The 24,876-nt window shown below is 41.7% G+C and overlaps 1 protein-coding gene across 2 annotated transcripts in view; it reads right to left on the reverse strand.

Moving 5' to 3' along the window:
• Positions 1-24,876, reverse strand: part of CPEB4 (cytoplasmic polyadenylation element binding protein 4) — a 94,440-nt gene that overhangs the window by 27,440 nt on the left and 42,124 nt on the right. Inside the window, exons 2-3 of one of the 2 annotated variants that reach the window (XM_069764090.1) lie at positions 20,926-21,007; positions 1,841-1,864 (exon numbers count right to left, since the gene is read on the reverse strand). In XM_069764090.1, coding sequence (XP_069620191.1) covers positions 1,841-1,864; positions 20,926-21,007 — 106 coding nt within the window. The remainder of the gene's footprint in view (positions 1-1,840; positions 1,865-20,925; positions 21,008-24,876) is intronic. The other variant, XM_069764091.1, reaches the window with a different exon arrangement.

The following is a 24,876-nucleotide window of genomic DNA, read 5'->3' on the forward strand; positions in this document are numbered from 1 at the left end:
TGACAGGTTTAAGAAGCTTGTTGATGGTTATAGAAAGTGATTGTTTGCAAGTATTTATTCTAAAGGGTGTGCAAACAAATATTAAGTTGAAGATGCCAATAGTTATGTCGGGACCATTTTTCGGAGTTAGTTTGAAATGATTTCCAATTTGCCTTTTTTCTCTCTTTTTTGTTTTGTTTCATTACATACAAAGGAAATAATAAACAGGTGTATAACAAAACATGTACAACTGACGCAGAGGCAGGAGCAGATACATTACAAAAGACGCTGAGGCAGGAGCAGATACATCACAGTGGACATAGGGGCTGGGGCTGCTGTCTTCCTCTCTGGGAGAGGAGCGCATCATGCATTAATGCCGCCCACAAAGAATGTCCTCACGCTGGCACTTACCTGTGTCAGGAAGTAATGCTTCATTGCATGCCCCACAATGCTCAGTAGTGAATGCTGCATGTATGTACTAGCCGTGTACGAAGGTATTAAAAGGGACCACAGCCGGAAAAACACGACTGCCGGTCGGAGCACTACAGTCCCAGGAATTTGCTCGGGGCTGGAGAAAGGGTCATTGCAGGCTGTACATGGCCTATGGGCCAGAGGTTCCCCACCCCAAATTTAATGAACGCATGTATGATTTTGCAGCCACTAAAATTTGCCTGGCTGCAGCTTCCTTTCCTCTCCACACAGAGAACACATACAGATTTGACCAACCATGCACATGTTTGAAGCTATGTGTCCACGTGGCGTATTGGCAGCACTTTGGACGCAGTGGATAACCAGCTCCGCCCAAAGCTCTGCCCCCTTTTGTACGCGCGGTGCTTCTGCCTGTTTTCATTGAACACAGGTGGAATCACCGCATCATATACATAGACTGTCATTTATCTTGCGGAGACTGAGCGTCTCCGCAAGATAAATAGACATGCTGTGGTCTATTAAGATGCGCTGCATGTCCGGTTACGCAGGTGTGCCACCTGTGTGTTTGTACGCAGTAGAGATGGGATTTCATAAAATCCCCTCCACTATGCTGTAACATCAGGACGCTGCGGATTAGGAAGTAGGAAGTAACTGCAATCAGTGAGACAAGTGCTTGAATTGTGAAGACTGTATTGGGCTTATTCAGTTAACCTGCCAAGCGTGTGCATAGCATTTTATTGTTTTTATACTTCTATGTCCTTACGACTTGGCCCATAAGTAAAACATCTTGCCTTTTGTCTTCATTTCTATACAGCCAGCAGTAGAGGCATAATCAGCTGTGTGTATATCACCACAACAGTTCAATTTTAATCATGATTTGATTATTTAAACTCCTAGTTTATCCCCACTGGGAATTTTTATATCGTAGAACTAAATAAATGAAACTACATGGAGTAATTCTAAAGTGTATGTCCAAGGGTTGGACATCCTGATGGTTCTTTGTGTTGGAGTCTACAGTAAAATTGCTAGGTGTAGGGTAAAATCCCATGTTTCAGGCGCACGGCAATCTCTAGATGAAGACAAGCATTGTGATTATAGACAACAATGATCCTCTGCTACAAAGTGGAGCACAAAAAAGGAAGTATGTAGTACAAAGCTGAACTAGTAAGGTGGGGTTGTAATGGACTTGAGGATTCGGGAACAGAGTCAGATTTGTAGTTTTGCATGAATTAAAATGGTAGCCAACGTGTATTTTTACCTAAAAACATGTTAACTATTGTAGCTGTAGGTTGGCAAGAAATAAACCCTGTCAGCAAAACCGTAATATCTCTCCAGTAAGCAGCACTTAACAAATGAAACGTTAGTATAGTAACCTGGAGCTGATCACTGACATTAGAAACATTGTTAGAAGATGGAAAAGCAGAAATATTACCTCTCCTCCGCCCGTATGTCCTTGCTGCATGTCAGAGAAAGAAAAGAACCTTTCAGAAAATGTTATCAAGATTAGAAAATCTAATTACATCCTCTGTACAGTATGTCATTTACTGCTTCTCTGAAACGGCTGCTTAGCAAATATCTATTGAGAAATCTAGACTTGTGGTCGCTGTTTCATTATAACACAAAATGAAAATACTGACGACCTCGAGAAAAGTACAATTTAAAAAAAAAAAAAAAAAAAATGTAGACATCCCTAAATAAGGTACCCCTCATCACTCACTATGGAATGAATGGTGTTAAAAACTAGGCTTACAAGGGAATTTTTCACCAGAAAATAAAAAAAAATTTGAAACAGCGGGTTAATTTCTGGTAATGTTTTTCTATTTTTTTTACATCACACTCTGTAATAAGCTATACAGAATATGTAAAGCATTTAATGAGTGAGGGTCATTGTGAAAAGAGGAGGAGCAGGGTCAGCTGCGACACTTATTGTGATTGGTGGATCCTGTGTTATCAGCGGTGTATTGAAGTGTTGCCTGTCATTGTAATCCTGCCTGTGAGGATAGTGAGCTTGCTGAAAACTTCCTGAAAGGACAGGATGTATGAATCTAAAATAGCTCCAATTGTCAGTGTGAAAAATTCAGGATGTTTGCATGGGGCCCCAGACCGAGGGAGATTTGACAGTCATCTTGTGTTTCTTCCATTTTCTAATAAGTGTGCCAATAGTTTTTGCCTTCTCACCAAGCTGCTTGCCTATTGTCCTTTCGTCCATCGCAGCCTTGTGCAGGTCTACAATTTTGTCCCTGGTGTCTTTAGACAGCTCTTTGGTCTTGGCCATGGTGGGTTGGAGCATGATTGCGTGGATAGGTGTCTTTTATAGAAGTAGCGAGTTCAAACAAGTGCAATTAAATACAAGTAATGAGTGCAGATTAGGAGGGCCTCTTAAAGAAAAACTATCAGACCTGTGAGAGCCAGAATTCTTGCTGGCTGGTAGTTGATCAAATACGTATTTCATGCAATAAAATGCTAATTATTTAAAAATCATGCAATGTGATTTTCTGTTTTTTATTTTTAGATTCAGTCTCTCACATTTGAAGGGCACCTACAATAAAAATTATAGGCCTCTCCATTCTTTGTAGGTGGGAAAATCTGCAAAACTCGGCGGTGTATCAAATCCTTATTTTCCCCATTGTATGTATAATGTGTAGATGCCGCTGCAGATCTGCTCCTATTCTATTTAGTAGGTGGTGATGTGCTGTACTCCGCAGCAGGTCTCTACACAATGAACAGCTGTGCAGTGTAGCTCTGTTCAGTGTTTCCATCCACTCACCGCTAAGGATAGGCCTTCAATATAGTCATAATTTTTGTCTGGTAGGCCTAAGATGTCGCAGTTTGATCCTGTATAAAAGCATGGTATTTTCACTTGAAATGGTCACAGAGGGTTCAATAAACTTGGGCTCATCTGATGGACAATGAGATGACTAATAACAAAACTGCAAAGCACACTGCTCAAAAAAAAATAAAGGGAACACTTAAACAACACAATGTAACTCCAAGTCAATCACACTTCTGTGAAATCAACCTGTCTAGTTATGAAGAAACACAGATTGCGAACCAATTTCTCCTGCTGTTGTGCAAATGGAACAGACAACAGGTAGATGCTCAGGTAGTGCAGCTCATCCAGGATGGCACATCAATGCGATCTGTGGCAAGAAGGGTAGCTGTGTCTGTCAACACAGTGTCCAGACCACGAAGCAGATACCAGAAGATACGCCAGTACACCAGGAGATGTGGAGGGGGCCATAGGAGGGCAAGAACCCAGCAGCAGGACCACTACCTCCTCCTTTGTGCGAGGGACAGGAGGAGCAGTAACAGAGCCTTGCAAAATGACATTCAGAAGGCCACTTCTGTATTTGCCTTCTGAGCACTCCGCCCCTTAGCCTAAATGTTTTTCATTGCAGCAGGAATCTACCCCTCCACAGAGATATAGACTTCAGTCCAAGACAGGATTCATATTAGGTTCCCAGAGAGATGTAGACTGTCTAAGAGAGAATTGGCATTAGGTCCTGGCAACGAGAATCGCCTTAACATGGCTGCCAGGAACACATGATTTGGCCAATTTATGCACTATGCATTCTCAATTTTTCACATTTCTAGTGCAGTAATGCAATTAAACGATCATATTTTATGTTTGCATGCTATAGCACTACAGAGTGCTGCCTTATCTGTTGGCGACACTAGGTAAGCACCTGTTCGGACCCAATTTATGTTTGGATGTGACTGTCAGTTTTTTGACTAACATCCATGTGTCTGCTCAAACTGTCAGAAACAGCCTCCATGACGGTGGTATGAGGGCCTGACATCCACAAGTGGGTGTTGTGCCGAAATCGTTAGACCCATTGTGAAACCATATGTAGGTACACTAGGCCCTGTGTTCCTTTTGACGCATGACAATGCTAGGCCACATGTGGTTTAAGTGTGTCAGCAATTCCTGCATGATGAAGGTATTAACGCTATGGACTGGCTGGCCCATTCCCCAGACCTAAATCCAATCAAGCACATCTGGGACATCATGTCTCGTTCCATCCACCAACACCACGTTGTACCATAGACTGTCATGTGTTCATTTTCATGGATATTACATATCCCATCCAAACGATCATATGAATGAAGTTTTATTATTCGCTACCACTCTGTATTTTTACTAATCGGAACCTTATGAAGTTTATATACACCCTGAATACTGCTGTAATAGTGTTCCTGTATTAGGGTAAGTTCACACAGGGCGTTATTGCTGCGTTTTTTTTCTGCAGCAAAACCTGATCATCTTGGCAGGAAAGAAGCTGCGCCAAAAATGCAGTTTTAGGTGCTTTTTTTGCTGCGTTTTTGTCGCATTTTTGGTGCGTTTTTTTCTCTTTGTGCACGCCAATAAAGTTGAGTGCACACAGAGAAAAAAAAAACAACTTCATGTTGATAGATTGATAGAATAGAATAAATAGAATAGAATAGATTGAATAGAATAGAATGAATAGAATAGATTGAAGAGAATAGAATAGATAGAATAAAATCCATGTGTCCATGTAGAATAGAATAGATACATTACCTGTGGTATCCTCTTCCCCGACATTTTACCACGGTGTAGAGGTAACTTCAGGTCAGGTAGTGAGGGAGCGCAGGCTCGGTGACATCACCGCTAGTTACTGAGCCTGCACCCGCTCCATCTCCTTTATTCCCCAGTCGCTTACAGCCTGGAGCGGTCGCATTAGCATTGCTCCTGGTTGTAAGCTTAATCTCCCCCAGATTCTGCGTGGGACACTCGATATATTGGACTACGACGGATCAGGGAGTATACTTTTGCTTTTTTATTTTATTTTTATTACAGAAGATCGAGGGCTTTGCTATGGAATGGCAGTATACTAAAAGAATTGTCAAAACTGTGTGTGTTTTATTTCATTAAAAGACTTTATTCTTACTGTGTGTCTTTATTTAACCCTTTAATTAATATAGGATTAGTAATGGATAGGTGTCTTACTGACGCCTCTCCATTACTAAGCAGGCTTAATGTCACCTTACAATAGCAAGGTGACATTAACCCCTCATTACCCAGCTTGCCACTGCTACAGGGCAAGTGTGAAGAGTCAGGCAAAGCGCCAGAATTGGTGCATCTAATAGATGCGCCTTTTCTGGGCAGCTGCAGGTTGCTATTTTTAGACTGGGGGGGTCAATATCAATGGCCCCTTACCAGCCTGAGAATACCAACCCCCAGCTGTGAGCTTTAGCACAGGGGTCCCCCAACTCCAGTCCTCAAGGCCCACCAACAGGTCATGTTTTCAGGATTTCCTTTGCATTGCACAGGTGATGCAATTATTACCTGGGCAAGACTAAGGAAATCCTGAAAACATGACATGTTGGTGGGCCTTGAGGACTGGAGTTGGGGACCCCTGCTTTAGCAAAGCTGGTTGTCAAAAATGGTCGTTTTTTTTTATTTTTTTTAATTATTTAAATAATAAAGTGTGAGAACCCCTCTATTCTTGATAACTAGCCTTGCTGAAGCTGACAGCTGGGGGTTGCAGCCCCGGGCTGTGAGTTTTGTCTGGCTGGTTATCAAAAGTAGGGGGGAACCCACATCTTTTTTTATTTATAGCGCAGGAGCGGCAGATGAAAACTCCTATCCGCCACTCCTGCTCTCACAGTAATTAGCGGTGGCAGGTGTCAGATGATGGGAGTAGTTGTCCCATCAGCTGACACCAGTGATCGGAGGTGTAAACTCACCTCACAGCTGATCGCTCCCTGCTGTCATCTGACAGCGAGGAGTCGCGGCTCTCTGACTGGCGAGAAGGATTTCCCCGCCGATCAGAAGTGGTGTTTGCGGCGCTGTCTGGTGCTGCTGGATGACAGGCTGCATGAAGGCATCATGCAGCCTGCCATCTAGATGTAGCAGAGCCGGGTGTGACGTCACATCCGGCTCTCCTTGACTTTTCTGCAGCAAACACGCTGCAAGAAAATTCAACCTAGCGTATTTGCGTTTTTTCACCATCCATTCAAGTCAATGGGTGAAAAAATGCTGGAAAAACGCTGAAAGATGTGACATGCCCTATGTAAAAAAAAAAAGGCAGCAAAGCACAATATATAGACCTCACAAAAACCCAATGTGTGTGCATGAGATTTCTGAAAAAATCTCATAGACTTTGCTGGTACTGTAAAAGCAGCTGAAAATTAGCATAAAAAAATGCAGCAAAAACGCCCTGTGTGAACTTACCCTTACAGTACAAGTCCCATCCAGGCAGCCACTACACAATCATTTGAGCTGCTACTCACAGTATCACTGGCATAATAGTTTTAATTTGCTCTTCTTGGCAGTCATGTGAAAGCAGAGTTTGGTACTCTGTCATAGGGTAATTAGTATTCATCACATACTGAGAACTTGGTTGTTTTTCTGATTTGTCTTGTAGGATTGAAAATTGGCTAAGATCATAATACAGGTCAGAAGATTTATACTGGTGTAGAATGGTTTGCCAAAGAGACTTTCTGGTCAACTATTAGATTTGATAACAAGTTTGTCCCCACTACATATACATGTTTTTCCATTCACAAAGAATGGAGAGATCTGTAATTTTTATCGTACATTGTATGATTTTTACACATTTCATGCAATAAAATACAAATTAGCTGCTTGATACAATAGAAAAACAGAACTTAAAGGGAACCTGTCATCCCCAAAATCGCGGGTGAGGTAAGCCCACCGGCATCGGGGGCTTATCTACAGCATTCTGGAATGCTGTAGATAAGCCTCCGATGTATTCTATAAGATGAGAAAAAGACGCTAGATTATACTCACCCAGGGGCGTTCCCACTGTTGGTCTGGGTCCGGCGCCTCCCATCTTCATCAGATGACGTCCTCTTCGGGTCTTCACGCTGCGGCTCCGGCGCAGGCGTACTTTGTCTCCCTGTTGAAGGCAGAGCAAAGTACTGCAATGCGCAGATGCTGGGCCTCTCTGACCTTTCCCGGCGCCTGCGCACTGCAGTACTTTGCTCTGCCCTCAACAAGGCAGATCGGGCGATTCTGAACGTGGCAATACCAAATATACATGTTATTTGATTTTTTTTTTTGCTTTATTTTGAAAGGGGGAACACACAGGCGATGAACACACAGGCGATGAACACAGAATGAATATATATATATATATATCATAACCAGGGGTTTCAGAGGTCACAATGACCGCTCCATGACTGGCTACATGTTCGCGAGACAGAATCAGCTATTCAAGACTATGAGAATCTGCACTCCCTCAGAATTATTACATACCTCATCCTCCCTTCTATGGGCGCTGTGTTCAGTGAAATTCTGTGATGATGCTGTCGACTTCCAGTCCAGTGACCTCCATAGTGGGTGCCAATAAGGTGCTCTCCCCAATTCATTCCTGCATAGTCATTGCCATGTACACATGGTTCCTAGTAATGACTATCAAGTGTGGAAGTGGGGAGAGCATATTATTGGCGCGCACACCAGAGGTCACGGTGACTCGCCAGCGCCTGTGCAGAAGATCTCTGAATGCAGTGCCCACAGAAGGGAGGATTAGGTATGTATTTCTGAGGAAGTGCAGGGCCATAACTGATGCTGATGGGAGGGGGTAAGTATTACAATGAAGACAGAAATTTCTTCCAGGCACCGCACGAAGCCTGGAAGAAATCATTAAAAAAAGAATAGAACATTCATCACAACCGTTAATATGAGGCATACAGGTAGGACTAGTGTAACATTTTTATTACCTGTATGCCCATATTAATAGGTCATATTCATCCTGGGGGTGACAGATCCCCTTTAAACATTGCCAATCGGTTCACATATATTTGATTGGTAATCATTTAATAGCAGTAGTCAGACACCTTTTGGCGAGGAAATGTCTTAGGGAATGTGCAGCACATGTTGAGGATTCCATTGTGGATTTTTCAGCGTGGATTCTGCAGAATCTGCATGTAAAATGACCTGCGTTTTACCTGTGGGTTTTCTGCAGATTTCGCCTGCATTTTTACACCTGCGGATTCCTATAAAGGAATACGTGTAAAACGCTGAGGAATCCACACAAAGAATGGACATGCTGCGGAAAATAAACCGCTGAGTTTCCGCACGGAATTTTCCACAGCATGTGCACTGCGAATTTGGTTTTCCATAGGTTTACAGGGTACTGTACACCACATGGAAAACTACTGCGGATCCGCAGACAAATCCGCAACGTGTGCACATACTCTTAGGATGTCGAGCTGTGCTGATCATATCTTCCATCTAAACACTGTCATTGTTCAACCTCTCCACAGGAACAAGGATTCAAATCACCCTCATAAGCAAAGTCCAGAAAAACACACAACTACCAGATGAATGAAGCAATTTATGTTAACAAGGATGTAGATGGTGATGAATAATTTATACAATGTTTGTGGAAAGACATGATAGGAATAGGGCACAGGATAAAGAGCTTGTTGTGAAGACATACCGTAAGTAGTGTAGCCTCAGGTTTTGGCCCCAGAGTGATATATTACTTAGTACAGAAGTATCAGCAGATTCTCATATTTAAACTTTGTCACCACTTCTCAAAATTATTTGTATTCCCATGAAGAGAACGTTCTGGAAAAATCCTTATATATTTTCTAGATCTATACTGTATAGTAAATGTGTAGTTATGGGTGAACCCGTGAATGTTTGGGTCCGGCTGAACATTTTAAAAAAGTTTGGTTCGGGTACCAGAACTCGAACCCTGTTCAAATTAATGGGGGTCCCGAACACCCGATGCTTCCCAAGCTATTATCAATGTGACAGCGTGAGAAACACAGAAAAAAGAGAAAGACTGACAGCACTCACTCATTGGGGCGCCCGGTCCACATCCAGAGAACCTTACTGGATAATCCACATAGTCCATAAATTAGTGAAGAACCAGCGCTCCATCCGGGTGTAGTATTCCAAAATCGAACTGTATTGAGCCATATTACAGCAATGTTTCGACCCGAAGGTCATGCTTGAAAAAGACCTTCGGGTCGAAACGTTGCTGTAATATGGCTCAATAAAGTTCGATTTTGGAATACTACACCCGGATGGAGCGCTGGTTCTTTACTAATTTATGGACAGCGTGAGAAACACAGACTCTGATAGTCGGTAACTTTTCATGTTGCCATTTGTCAGAGCTGCGGTTCCCACGCTTTCACACAGATGACGGCATGTCAGCCAGCAGCTGCAACCAGGCTAATGAGAGTACTACTCATCACCATAGACCCGATCTCACTGATAGCAGCGAGAGCAGGCGTACGATGAGAGTATTCATTAGCCGGCAACTGTGCAATAAATAAAAATGGTGTGGACTCTGCTCTATTTATGATAACTAGCGCAGGCAAAACAGACAGCTGCGGGCTGTAGCCCTTAGCTATCAGCGTCATCTTGGTTGGTTATTAGTGATGAACGAGTGTGCTCGTTACTCGAGTTTCTCCGAGCATGCTCGAGTGGTCTCTGAGTATTTTGGCGTGCTCGGAGATTTAGTTTAAGTCGACGCAGCTGCATGATTTGCGGCTGCTAGACAGCTTGAACAACAGGACAGATTTCATCAGCCAAGGTATCATTTCAATCAATATAAAGACACTAACATGACACTGTCTATAAGACACCCCCATTATTAACCCCATAGTCAAACTGTAATAAAGACACAGCCTGCACAAAGTCATATATATATATATATATATATATATATATATATATATATATATATATATATATATATATATATATATATATAATATATAAAGCTGAATGTGTGTGTGTGTGTGTGTGTGTGTGTGTGTGTGTGTGTGTGTCCGGGATTGGCATCTGCACCGTCGCAGCTACAGCCACAAAATTTTGCACAGTCACACGTCTGGACCCCGAGAGCGTCATAGGCTATGTTGTGAGGTGAAATTTTAACCCCGCGCTTTCCAATTCACCAAACAATTTTGCTCCTATCTACATAATGCGAAAAAATGAAAGGAAAAGTGTTGGAGGCAAATTGACAGCTGCCAGATGTGAACAAGGGGGACTTAAAGAATGAGAGCGATGGCGCCAAAGAGTATATACCGTACAGTTGCTAAGGTGGGGCCCCGACATGGGATACTCACCACACACGGGGATATAAACACACACACAAAATGCGCCACACACTACCACGTGCTTGAACACATATTACCCTCAGCACACATTTCACCACAAATACACCAACCTCGCCACATAAAAGTCGAAACACAAAAGTCGCCACTCAAAACTCGCCACACGCAGAACTCGCCACATGCAAAAACTAGGCTCTTGCAAAACTCGCCACAAGTGCAAAACTCACCTCATGGAAAACTCGCCACACGCAAAACTTGCACACGCGGAAAAATTGCCACATGCACAAAAGTTGCAACACATGCAAAAGTTGCCTCACACAAAACTTTCACATACTCAAAAGGCACCACACATAAAACTCGCCACGCGCAAAACTCGCCATGCGCAAAACTTGCTGCACACAACTTGCTACACTAACCTGTCACATGCAACTCGACACACAAAAAGTTGCTACACGCATGTTGCCACACAAAACTCATCTCACACAACTTGACAAACGAAACTCGCCCTAAAACACACACAAGTCTGGTATCCTTCAAAAATAAAAATCTGATTAATAAGCAGACAAACTACAAGAGCAACAAATGTGCCATATAGGAAATACGGCAGCTGTCAGTCACATGACCTGTCTATTATGTGTATGTGTGAGCTAATATATACTGCCAGGGGGAGGGCTTCCTGTTGGCTGGGGATTTATCAGGCTGCCAATTTAGCTTACAAATACTGAGGTAAAAAAACTGAGCAAATAACGTGTGAACGAGGTCTAATACAGGAGGAGATGACATACAGATATATACTATATACAGGGGAGATGACACACAGATATATACTATATACAGGAGAGATGACACACAGGTATATACTATATAGAGGAGGAGATGACATACAAGTACATATATATACAGGAGGAGATGACATACAGGTATATACTATATACAGGAGCAGATGACCTACAAGTATATACTATATACAGGAGGAGATGACATACAGGTATATGCTATATATAGAAGATGACATGCAGGTATATACTATATACAGGAGGAGATGACATACAGGTATATACTATATATAGAAGGAGATGACATTCAGGTATATACTATATATAGGGGAGATGACACACAGCAGGTATATACTATATACAGGGGAGATGACATACAGGTATATACTATATACAGGAGATGACATACAGGTGTATACTATATATAAGGGAGATGACAAACATGTATATACTGAGGTGATGAGGTGAAAATGAGAGGTGTGAGGTGAAAATGAAAAGGTGTGAGTGCAAAATGAGAGGAGTGAGGAAAAATAGTGGAGTGATCAGAAAATGACAGATGTGAGGTTGAAATGACAAGTGTTAGGGGGGAATGAGAGGAGTGAGGGAGAAAATGAGAGGTGTGAGGGAGAAAATGAAAGATGTGATTGGGAAAATGAGAGGCGTGATGGAAAAATAAGAGACGTGAGGTACTATAACTAACCACATATATTTACTATGCCCAGGCAACGCCGGGCTCTTCAGCTAGTATGTATATATATATATATATATATATATATATATATATATATATATATATATATATATATATATATATATATATATATATATATATATATATATATATATATATATATATATATATATATATATATATAATTTGTCTAAGGGGCACTTCCGTCTTTCTGTCGGCAACTTCCGTAACGGAAATCCTACGTCGCTGATTGGTCTCGCCAGCTGCCTGTCATGGCTGCTGCGACCAATCAGCGACGGGCACAGTCTGATTAGTCCCTCCCCTACTCCCCTGCAGTCAGTGCCTGGCGCCCTCTCTGTAATCCCCTCCAGTCACCACTCACACAGGGTTAATGCCAGTGGTAACGGGCGGCGGGTACCGCACTCCGTTACCGCTGCTATTAACCCTGTGTGTCCCCAACTTTTTTACTATTGATGCTGCCTATGCAGCATCAATAGTAAAAAAATGTAATGTTAAAAATAATAAAAACAAAAAAAACTGCTATTCTCACCTTCCGTCGTCCGGCGATGCGCTCACGCCGGCCGCCATCTTCCGTTCCCAGAGATGCATTGCGAAATTACCCAGAAGACTTAGCGGTCTCGCGAGACCGCTAAGTCATCTGGATAATTTCGCAATGCATCCTGGGAACGGAAGATGGCGGCAGCCGCGCATCGCCAGAGTTTCGCTGGATCCTAGGGGGTGAGAATATAACTATTTTTTATTTTAAGTTTTTTTTGTTTTTTTACAGGGATATGGTGCCCACACGCAGTACGTGGGCTGTGTTATATACTGCGTGGGCTGTGTTATATAGTACGTGGGCTGTGTTATATACTCCGTGGGCTGTGCTATATACTACGTGCCCTGTGTTATATACTGTGTGGCTGCTATACACTGCTTGGCTGCTATATACTGCGTGGGTTGTGTTATATACTGTTTGGGCTGTGTTATATACTGCGTGGCCTGTATTAACGCATCGGGTATTCTACAATATGTATGTATGTAAATAACAGCCACATAGTATATAGCACAGGCCACGTAGTATTTGCTATATACTATGTGGCCTCTGCTATATACCATGTGGCTGCTATATACATACATACATACATACATACATACTCTAGAATACCCGATGCGTTAGAATCGGGCCACCATCTAGTTTGAAATAAACACTTTCACTACATTTCTTTTATTTGAAATAAAAACTCCCCACCCTTTTTTACTCAATTACTGTAAAATAAAATATAATATAAAACCCCATATTCCTCACCTGTCCCACGATAATCCATTAACACTCATCAGCCTTCGCCTGCTCCCGTCGCCATCAGCAAGAGCAGGTGTACCCTAATGAGAATTGCACTCATCAGCCAATGCTTGTGACCAGCGGTAACCTTTTTACTGCTGGTCAGAGCTGCTGGCTCACACGCTGTCATCTGTCTGACTGCATGTGAACCACAGTGCTCTGACTGGCGGTAACAAATTTACCGCCAGTCAGAGCCAGTGTTTCTTGCGCTATCAAACAGATGACATCGTGGGGAAATACCAGATGTACATGTGGAAAAAAGGGAATCCGGCTCCAAGAGATAAAAATCACTGAACTTTAATAGTATTCATTTAAAATTAGTCTAGTTCCAGTAGTTTCCAATACCAAGAGTTCTATAGAATCGGGTATTTTCTGCAGGCTAGGTGGGAGAGCTCAGGCCAGCAGGCATCTGTCCAGTAAGGAGTGTATGCATCCTGCCCTGCTCTACAGAACATCTTGTGTACCAGATTCCTCTGACAGCTCACCCTGTGTTATTATTGCTGGGAAAGGGTGGGTAACCGTGAATTCCAGCTAACTAATTTACGGGTATGAGGAAATAAGGGAACCAAAAAGGAGACTGCAAGATGATCTTCTTAATACCTTATTATAACATATATAAATCACCTAGATTTTACACCAAATAAAACCAGATAGTCACTCTTATTTCTAATTAGCTTTTATTTTTTTATTATAGTTTTTTTTTATGCCTGAGCATATTTTTTTCATATCCAGCAGTTTTTTCCATTTTTAGAAAGACAAAAATGGAAATAAAATCATCCAGTATGGTATCCATTCATCTGAATGGGGACAGAAAAGCCATCAGTCCAGCAGAGCTTTAAAAAAAAAAAGTCTTACAGCTTATTTCATCGTACCAAAAGAAAAAAAAAAATAGATCGCAAATGGATTTATTGGTTTTTAACAAGTTACTAAACATACTGATCCGCTAAGCAGATATTAAACTGCATGCTGAACCAAAGAGTGTTTTATAAAAAGTTATAACTTTATTAACACAAAACAATACAAACAATAAAACAATGCCTCAAAACCATACAAATAAATTATGTACTAGCAGATAGGCGTGAGTAAAATTCTCATAGTGACGAGAAAGCACCAGGTAATAAACACATTCATAGGCTTATAAAGTTTGGCACTAGAGCATGCTGAGAAAATCCCTCTAATAAACTTTGAATTTAGACACAGTTATTACACTGTATTGATAGTCTAAGAAATTGTTAAAGATCCAAATATCAAATTGATGGAACATGTAAAAATCCCAATATTCAGTATAAATATAATATAACCCACTTGGGTAAATAAGTAATGACCACATTAACTAATCAAGATACCATTGATCACAATATGATTTAATTGCGCTATTGAAAAACTAGCTGCTTAGGAATATTGCGCAGAATAAGTCAAGCCATCCAAGCACCGAAAAATCACTCTATGAAGCCAGTATGCAAAGCCGCTACAATAATTTACTGAACTATATGCCATGTTGCCAAAATTTGTTAACAGATATTTCATAGGTATTTATTTTGCATAGCAACAAAGTGTAAGATACAACAAACAGTACTGAATATCTATAGCCGCTGCGGCACTAATTAGAATCGTGACTTTGAGCAGCTGGTTTTTCAATAGCGCAATTAAATCATATTGTGATCAATGGTATCTTGATTAGTTAATGTGGTCATTACTTATTTACCCAAGTGGGTTATATTATATTTATACTGAATATTGGGATTTTTACATGTTCCATCAATTTGATATTTGGATCTTTAACAATTTCTCAGACTATCAATACAGTGTAATAACTGTGTCTAAATTAAAGTTTATTAGAGGGATTTTCTCAGCATGCTCTAGTGCCAAACTTTATAAGCCTATGAATGTGTTTATTACCTGGTGCTTTCTCGTCACTATGAGAATTTTACTCACGCCTATCTGCTAGTACATAATTTATTTGTATGGTTTTGAGGCATTGTTTTATTGTTTGTATTGTTTTGTGTTAATAAAGTTATAACTTTTTATAAAACACTCTTTGGTTCAGCATGCAGTTTAATATCTGCTTAGCGGATCAGTATGTTTAGTGATTGAGTCGAGTGTTTACCCATCCCTAGTGTGTGGTAATGGGTCTGGGTTATATGTTTACACTTTTTAACAAGTTAGTTATAGTTATAGTTAGTTATAGTCATCTGTAATGTAATATGTTAATGGATCCATTGTTTAGCCCTAGCCTTGTCCAGAATACTAGAGATAGTTAGAAATGCCTCTGCTAAAAACTGATCCATTACAAGCAAAGCAAAAGGGGATGCACAGTTCAGTTTCTGTTTTACATTTGTTTTTTGCTCAGTTTCTAACGGATTAAGGTGTTTTTTTTTTTTTTTTAAATACTGGATGATAACTGAACGCGTCAAAAGACCTGACCTGTAGTGAATATCATTTATAGTTTCATACTTTTTAGGGTCGAAGGTAGACAAATAGATATTTCCCTAAGATCCTATCCCAATATGTAGTATGTGTAATATTAATATAATATAAATATTAGCAAATAACTCCAATTAGAAATGTAGCACGTAGCTGCGTCTCTTTCGTCATGTGCAGGCACTGCAGGATCTCAGGCATCTATGGTTCTGACCACTGATATAGTGACAGCTAGTTGCTAGTGGTCAAAACCATGGATACCTGCAGTGCCTGCACATGAGGAAAGACCTAGTGAATCAGAAAAAAATATGCTACATTTCTAATTGGCAGTATTTGCTAGTATTATTATAATACTCCACATACTACATATTGGGATAGGATCTTGGAGATGAGAATCAATCTGAGTCCATCGAGTTCAACCTACAGCCTAACATTTTCATCCAGAGAAGGAAAAAAGCACAGGGCAGATACTTTAGGGGTATACTTCATAGCAGACACATGGACTCACTGACTTCTATAGACCATCCATTGTATAGGGTAGCCCAGTGTCCTCTATACATTCTGTAGGCGTTACCTTTCATTATAATCGTGCCCTTGATAAGATAATGAAGTGTCTTCCACAGAACAGGGAGTGTCTGCCTAATAGGCTGAGGGCTTGTGACACTTCCATCCACAGTAGAACCAAATGCATATTCTGGATTCTTTGAATCCATCCATGCTAACAATTAATTCAGTCGTGCAGCCGCTTTTCAGCAGTAATCTCAATCTTACAGTGGCATACAAGAAATGAAAAATGCCATCATCCAATCATGGGTCAATAATTGGGATCCACTAGCTGACTGTGAAATAAAAACTTTGATATATTTACTATAAGGAGAACCTCTGTACCTAGCAATATACATAAGAAAATATACATAAGACAATGTACCCACTCTCTAAGGCTATGTGCACACGTTGCAGATTATTTGCGGTTTTTTTGTTTTTTTAGCGTTTTTTCGCTATAAAAACGCTATAAAACCGCAAATAATCTGCATACATTAAGCATCCCATCATTTATAATGGAATCCGCAATTTCTGTGCACATGATGTGCGTTTTTCCGCATGAAAAACGCATTGCAGAAAAATAATGAACCTGTTCATTAATTTTGCGTTTTTTTCGCGGATTTCCCACTGTCTAAGGCTGGTTTCACATTTGCGTTTTTTGCTGCTGCGTTTTTGCGCAAAAAACGCATGCGTTTTTTTCCTATACTTAACATTAAAAACGCATGCGTTTTTTTGCATGCGTCGTTTCTATGCATGCGTTTGGTTGCAGAAATGCAACATGTAGTAATTTCTAGCAGCATTTTTTTGCCGCAAAAAACGCATGCTTTTTTGCGGCAAAAAAACTTATTGCTGTCTATGTAAACGCATGCGTTCTTAAGCACATGCGTTTGTATGCGTTTTTAAACGCATGCGTTTTTATAGAAAAACACAAGAATACACACTGATAAGCCAACCCCCAACCCTAACCCCAACCATAAGGGACCCTAACCCTAAGGGTTAGGGTTGGGATCCCTTAGGGTTTGGGTTAGGGTTAGGATCCCTTAGGGTTAGGGTTTGGGTTAGGATCCCTTAGGGTTAGGGTTAGGATCCCTTAGGGTTTGGGTTAGGGTTAGGATCCCTTAGGGTTAGGGTTTGGGTTAGGATCTTTTAGGGTTAGGGTTAGGATCCCTTAGGGTTTGGGTTAGGATCCCTTAGGGTTACTAGGGATCCTAACCCTAACCCTAGCTATTTCTGTTTATAGTTGGTTTTCTTGTTGATTTTGATGATTGGCAGCTGTCACACACTTCTCATCATGCGTTTCAAAAACACAAACGCAGGAAAAAACGCATGTAAACGCGTCAAAACGCTGCGTTTGTATTAAAACATGCAAAAACGCATGCATCTAAAAAATGCAGCAATTAAACGCATTTAAACGCGTTTTTTCACCAAATGTGTTTGCGTTTAAAATGCGTTTTTAAACACAAATGTGAAACCAGTTTAATGCATTGGGAAATGTCCTAGAAAAACCATGCAAAAAACGCATCAAAACCGCGCAAAAAAACGCATGCGGATTTCATGCGGAAATCTGGCAGAAATGTCCGGATTTCCACAGGAATTTTCTGCATGAATTCCGGAACGTGTGCACATAGCCTAAATTATAAGATTACAACCTAGCTGCTGCAGAACTTCAAAAATGAAGCAGCAGGTTATTATTGGCATCATGCTCCCCCGTCTTATCAGGTTCTGCTAACGGGAGTGCAGCTGAAAATACCAGACAAGTAGTATTATGGTTTTATTAGCCATGCGGATCACATTGAGATTTCCCAGCATTGACTCGGCTCTGTAGGTCCCACGTGCACGGCTACTACAATGCACCATTTATGCAGCTCCTCTGCGGTCACATCACTAATCCAAACTAGCATTTCCATAGAATTATATGTAAAGAGGCTAAACCATGTATATTTACTACGCTACAACGGTCTGTGGTCCCATCATATCTTACTGGTGTGGAAGGCTTTGTTTTGCAGCATTATGGCCCTGAATGCAGTGACGCGGCACAGAAAGCCCAGGTAAGTTCTCGGTTTTAGTAACAGTTGTATCAGTCTTCCACATCACCAATTCTTCCCATTTACAGTCTATCAAGTGAGGAATCCACTTAGAGAGATGGCTTATATCCAGCAGCAGATGGTAGAATACAATTTGATGACACATACACATTTCCATCTCTGGCTACGCGGAATATCATTGTCACTTTTATTTACAATCGCAGGATTACAAGTACATGGGAGAGTGCGCTAAAAGTGTATTATCTGATAATAGTAGGAAATTGCAGGATACAGACTGCTGAAATTGTCCCCCTGAAGCACCCTGCATGGCAGGAGCACAGAAATAGATAAAATGCTAGGTGTATTTAAAGGAGGGAGTGCACTCTTTAATAAGTGATGATCTTATTAGGACACACTCTGTTAGGATCCAAGCACAGGGCAGACCTAAGTGAGTTGTGTGGAACCAAATTGCATTGTTTTCATGGGAAAAATAACATGGTTTTTGAATAAAGTGATAATATCAAGCAGGACTGTGGAGTCAGTAAGCCAAACCTCCCGCAAGCCAAACCCCCAGCAAGCCAAACCTCCCGCAAGCCAAACCCCCCGCAAGCCAAACCCCCAGCAAGCCAAACCCCCAGCAAGCCAAACCTCCCGCAAGCCAAACCTCCGACTCCTGACTCCACAGCCCTGCCTCACTACTAAGCATGTACATAAAGTGCAGCACAGATTCATCTCAACTAAAAACCGAGATCCTTAGATAAGGAACAGAACAGACATTATAGGACATTTCATAACTTTCCCAAATTCTTATGAAAATATTTACAGCACAATCTGCATTGAACTACTGCACCCAATTTAGTATATATTTTAAGAGTCAGGCCATTTTATATAGACTTTACCAAAATTGCCACAGACTCGAACTTCACAGCCCTGATCTCCAGATAGTAAATTATTCCCCATCCATAGAATTGGGGAGAACTTACTACATCTCTGGGCATCTGACCGCTGGAACCCCCCACAAAGCTTTGCACAGCCTCATTCTGATGATAGAGGTGTGTATTCTTGACCTTCGCTCCATTCATTCCCTGAAAAAGGCAAATGCTGAAAAGGCAATAACTTACCATTTTGTGAATAGCCATTTAAGCAAGCCAAATTATTTTCCTGCTTAATGCCTCCATAAAAGGAATACAAAAGATCCTTAGACTTCTGAGGCTCAGTACAGTTCGGAGATTGCACAAAGCAGGGATAGAGTGGTGAACGTGTGGCCACAAGGCAAGCATTCACCTTCAGCAAACGTCTGCGCACTCATTTAATTGACAGCTATTCCTCCCGACTCCCTCATACATTCAAGTTCAGTTTCAGTGTGCACATGTTTTTAGTGGGGAGAGGCAAGTCGTTGCCAGACACATCTCTATCTCCTTTAGAACAAAGGATTGTGCACGTTGGGGGAGAGCGTTGGCACAACCCCATAACATAAAATAGTAAGATGGTTGTACTGAATGGTTATGTGTACGGCCACCTTTGGGCTATGTGCACCAGACAGAAAATCTGCTGAGCTTTACAGTAGCAGTGCTGTGTGTAAGGCTACGGTCACATTAGCGTTTTGCGTGTTTGCGTCGGGCGACGCAGCGGCGACGCATGCGTCATGCGCCCCTATATTTAACATGGGGGACGCATGGACATGCGTTGTGCTGCGTTGTGCAACGCATGCGTTTTTTTTGCCGCAAGCGTCGGGCGCAGAAAACGCAACAAGTTGCATTTTTCTTGCGTCCAAATTTCGGCAAAAAACGACGCATGCGTCGCAAAACGCAGCGTTTTTGCGTGCATTTTTATTTGCTTTGTGTCGCCGACGCAGCGGCGCACAACGCAAATATGAACGTAGCTTAAGATGTGATCTAATGCACACGCTTCACAGAATATCTGCCGTGTAAATTGGAGCTGTGGATTTGAAATTCGCAGCCTATCAATTTATGCTAAGGATGTCACCATAGATTTAACCTGATGTAATGCCATGGTGAAATGTGCTGCTTAACCCCACAGTCTCCACCACTGAATCTGCAGAAGGATTTCAATGCAGCATTTAACTGCAGGAATTCTGCTTAGACATGTTCCGCTGGGTCAGCAAAGAGGAGGGCTCACTCTACACGTGCCATGTAATACTACAGGGAGAGAGAAGAGAGGAGGAATACCCACTATGTATTAGAAAATCACAGCAAACAATGCTGGGAGATCTCCATACTCTACACTGACATGAGAGCAGTTATGGAAAACGGCACAGGAAAAAATATACTCTGCTACATCCAAATTGTCACTGTCACTTCAATTTTGGCCCACATTTAACGTCCGAAATGAATTTACATTAATCTTTCTTATGTGAAGCATAAAGTGTGAGGAGCATTAGGAAAATGCACCAAATGGGAACACGAAAACTGGCAAGGCCAAAGTGCACAGACGCCCATACACTTGTACACCAACTCGGGTCATTCTCCCCTAAATAATACCACGTACGTCACAAACCAGTATAAAAATCTGAGCACACAGCACTAGAGAAAAAAATTTGAGCAAGTTGTGTCAGCAATGTCTTTGTGGATCCCCAATCACCCAGACTGTACCTATGTAAACGGCATAACTCCAAGTGAAGAGGTGATAGAAATGCATATTTACCTTTCAGTGAATCATTTTCTGCTCTCATTATGTCTATCAGCGAGCTTTCCAGTGAATGCATGTCAAATGTCCTGGTGCGATCCTGCAAAAAGGTCACATAATATTTAGATAAAAACCAAAGAGAAAGAATACAACGCCAAAAAGACACAGAAAAAAAAAAAATCACAAAGAAGAAAACAGGATGAAACAGACCGTATTACAGCATGTAACAATGTGACATCAAATTGTAATGTGTTTAGTAAAGTACTGCTAATTAACAATATATCAAGTGCAAAAAAAAATCTCCCAGGTCGGGTGCACACGATTCAGAAGTAGCAGCAATTTTGGACGCAGCGTCAAATCCGCAGCTATTACGGATTGTGTGCACATACCCCAAGAAGTTACCAGGTGTACATTATTGTCCCATCCACTCTGGCTGCACAGACAGTTGTCACTTGTCATAATGGCTTCCACCATAAATATTTTCCATAGGAGACACAATGAAGCCACCAGGTGGCAGCATTACTCAGCGGTACGGTCTCTTACTCCTGGGAAGCGAGCACTATACATGTGGTGGGTGGTATGTGGCTGGCTGCATACTGGCAGGCATCTAGCTGCCACTGTAATGAAACAGATAACACGTACTATTGAGAAAGATGAATCAAAACTGCTACAAAAGAAAAGCAGAGTAGTCGCCCATAGGTAACGGCAGGATTTGTCCTCATTTAATAGAAACCATGTAGAAAATAAAGGCAGTGGTCTGAGTGGTTGCATGGACAATTATTGCACTTTTCCTCTACATCAGAGTTGCTCCATGTCCCCAGTGTACTTCGTATAACACAACATTTAATATAGAAACTCGGCTTGATACGAGGCTAGACCTGGCAGACATCAGACCTCCTCCCTTCTTACAGGCAGTTACACAGAAGAGTGCAGCAATGCCTACAGGGTCTCCGCCACCATGCAGCGGGTCATCCTCCATTATGAGCAGTGCTGGGGAACCTGGGTTGAGGTCTGACAGAACAGTTCTGTTATTTCCTGAAGCCAAGGGAAAACAGGAAGTAAGCAGTAGAGAGGAGAGGCCCATAGATCAGAAGATCTGGGGGAAGGGAAGGTTGGAGATTTTGGGAAAAAGCACCATAGCTGTTCTGCCTTTGGTTAGACTTTATCTACGGTCTAAAGAAACTATAATCGTGGAAAAGAACGAGTCAATAGGCCATTGTCTTCTCCTACACTGTAGATCAGTGTGCAGCAGGGCAAATCATGAGATCAGGAATTCTCTGGATCAACACTCATAAATCAAATCTCTTAAATAGTACTATGCAAAAGGTTTAGGCAGGAGAGAATGCTGCAAAGTAAGAATCCTTTCAAAACTATAGAAGAGTGGAAAGTAAATGATCAAAAGAAAAAGCTTAATCCAAATCAATACTTGGGGTAACCGCCCTTTGTCTTAAAAACAGCATCAATTCCTCTAGATACACTTGCAAATAGTTTACGAGGGAATTAGGCAAGGAGGATGTTCCAAACGTCTTGGAGAACCACAGACTTTCCCTAGATTGTGGTTCTGTCTGTTCATGTAATCCCAGAGAGATTTGATGTGAAGATCAGCATTTTGTGGGGGTCATATCATAACCTCTAAGACTCCTTGATCTTACACCAGCTCTTAATGACATTGGCTGTATGTTCGATGGTCATTGTCCTGCAAAATAAATTTGGAACCAATAAGACGCCTCCCTGAATGTACTACATGATGAGTTAGCATTGAGGGCACTAATCCTGACCAAATCCCCAACTCAATTTGCTGAAATACACCCCCAAACTTACAATGAACTTCTACAATGCTTCACTGTTGGCTGCAGACACTCATTACTGTACTGCTCTAGCCCTACTGTGAACAAAAAACTGCTAAAAATCTCATATTCTGAACTCCTCAATCTAGAGAACCTGCTGCCATCTTTCTGCAACCCAGTTCCTTGGTTTTCATGCATAGTTGAGTCCCTTGGCCTTGTTTCCACGAAGAAGGATTGGCTTTTGGACCCAGTTCTTCCATGTAGAGCACTTCTTTCCAGACTTCTCTGCACAGTATATGGGTGTATCTGAGGTCCACTGGTTGCTGCCAGTGGCACTAATGGCACTGCAGAATGAGATTCGATTTCTAAAGTAAGCATGATATGCCTTTCACTATACTAAGTTACAATGGCCGACCACTGAGTAAGGCCCTCGGCATTTCCTTTTTCTTGGTGTCCTTAATACTGACAAATACAGATACTTATCCATCAAGGAAGCTAAAATTTATTCTCAAGCGGGACAAAGATCCCCAATACACAGTTATTATAAGAACTATCTTTAGCAGAAAGAACAAGAGGTGGAAGAGACGATTTGGCCCACACAGAGCCATAAACTCAATTTGATCATACCTGGGATTACATGGAGAGACAGAATGATTTGCACAAGCCTACATCCATAGATGTGTGGTTAGTTCTCCATGATCTTTTAACAACCTTCTTCAAAAACTGAGCATGTGTACTTCGTAGAATTGATGCATCAATGCGGTTTTGAAGGAAAATTGTGATCACACAAAATATTCATTTGTTTTAGTTTTCTCTTTTGTTCTGTTCACTTTGCATTTTGATAACTGATAGCTTGTCTTTAAAAAATTCTATTTTTTATTTTTTTTCCACACCTGAAGAAAAAAAAAACCTAAAGAGATGAACTGGAACATAAGTTGGAGTGTACGCAGCGTCTAAGCGCATGTTCACACTGGCCACTAAACAAGCAAAACCTAAAGATGAAAGCAAAGTGAGCAAAAATACCCGGCAGTACCGTATATACTCGAGTATAAGCCGACCCCCCTAATTTTGCCACAAAAAACTGGGAAAACTTATTGACTCGAGTATAAGCCTAGGGTGGAAAATGCAACATTTACCGGTGAATTTCAAAAATAAAAATAGATCATTATTGCCCTATAGCTGTGCCATATAGTGCTCTGCACCGTTCATATTGCCCCATATCTGTGCCCTATATGCTCTGCACCGTTCATATTGCCCCGTATCTGTGCCCTATATGCTCTGCACCGTTCATATTGCCCCGTATCTGTGCCCTATATGCTCTGCACCGTTCATATTGCCCCATATCTGTGGCCCATATAGTGCTCTGCACCGTTCATATTGCCCCATATCTGTGCCCTATATGCTCTGCACCGTTCATATTGCCCGTATATGTGCCCTATATGCTCTGGACCGTTCATATTGCCCCGTATCTGTGCCCTATATGCTCTGCACCGTTCATATTTCCCCGTATCTGTGCCCAATATGCTCTGCACCGTTCATATTGCCCCATATCTGTGGCCCATATAGTGCTCTGCACCGTTCATATTGCCCCATATCTGTGCCCCATATAGTGCTCTGCACCGTTCATATTGCCCCATATCTGTGCCCCATATAGTGCTCTGCACCGTTCATATTGCCCCATATCTGTGCCCTATATGCTCTGCACCGTTCATATTGCCCCATATCTGTGCCCTATATGCTCTGCACCGTTCATATTGCCCCATATCTGTGCCCTATATGCTCTGCACCGTTCATATTGCCCCGTATCTGTGCCCTATATGCTCTGCACCGTTCATATTGCCCCGTATCTGTGCCCTATATGCTCTGCACCGTTCATATTGCCCCGTATCTGTGCCCTATATGCTCTGGACCGTTCATATTGCCCCGTATCTGTGCCCTATATGCTCTGCACCGTTCATATTTCCCCGTATCTGTGCCCAATATGCTCTGCACCGTTCATATTGCCCCATATCTGTGGCCCATATAGTGCTCTGCACCGTTCATATTGCCCCATATCTGTGCCCCATATAGTGCTCTTCACCGTTCATATTGCCCCATATCTGTGCCCTATATGCTCTGCACCGTTCATATTGCCCCATATCTGTGCCCTATATGCTCTGCACCGTTCATATTGCCCCATATC

Source organism: Ranitomeya imitator, chromosome 4 (genome assembly GCF_032444005.1).
Source record: "Ranitomeya imitator isolate aRanImi1 chromosome 4, aRanImi1.pri, whole genome shotgun sequence".
In the NCBI taxonomy this organism is placed as follows: Eukaryota; Metazoa; Chordata; class Amphibia; order Anura; family Dendrobatidae; genus Ranitomeya; species Ranitomeya imitator.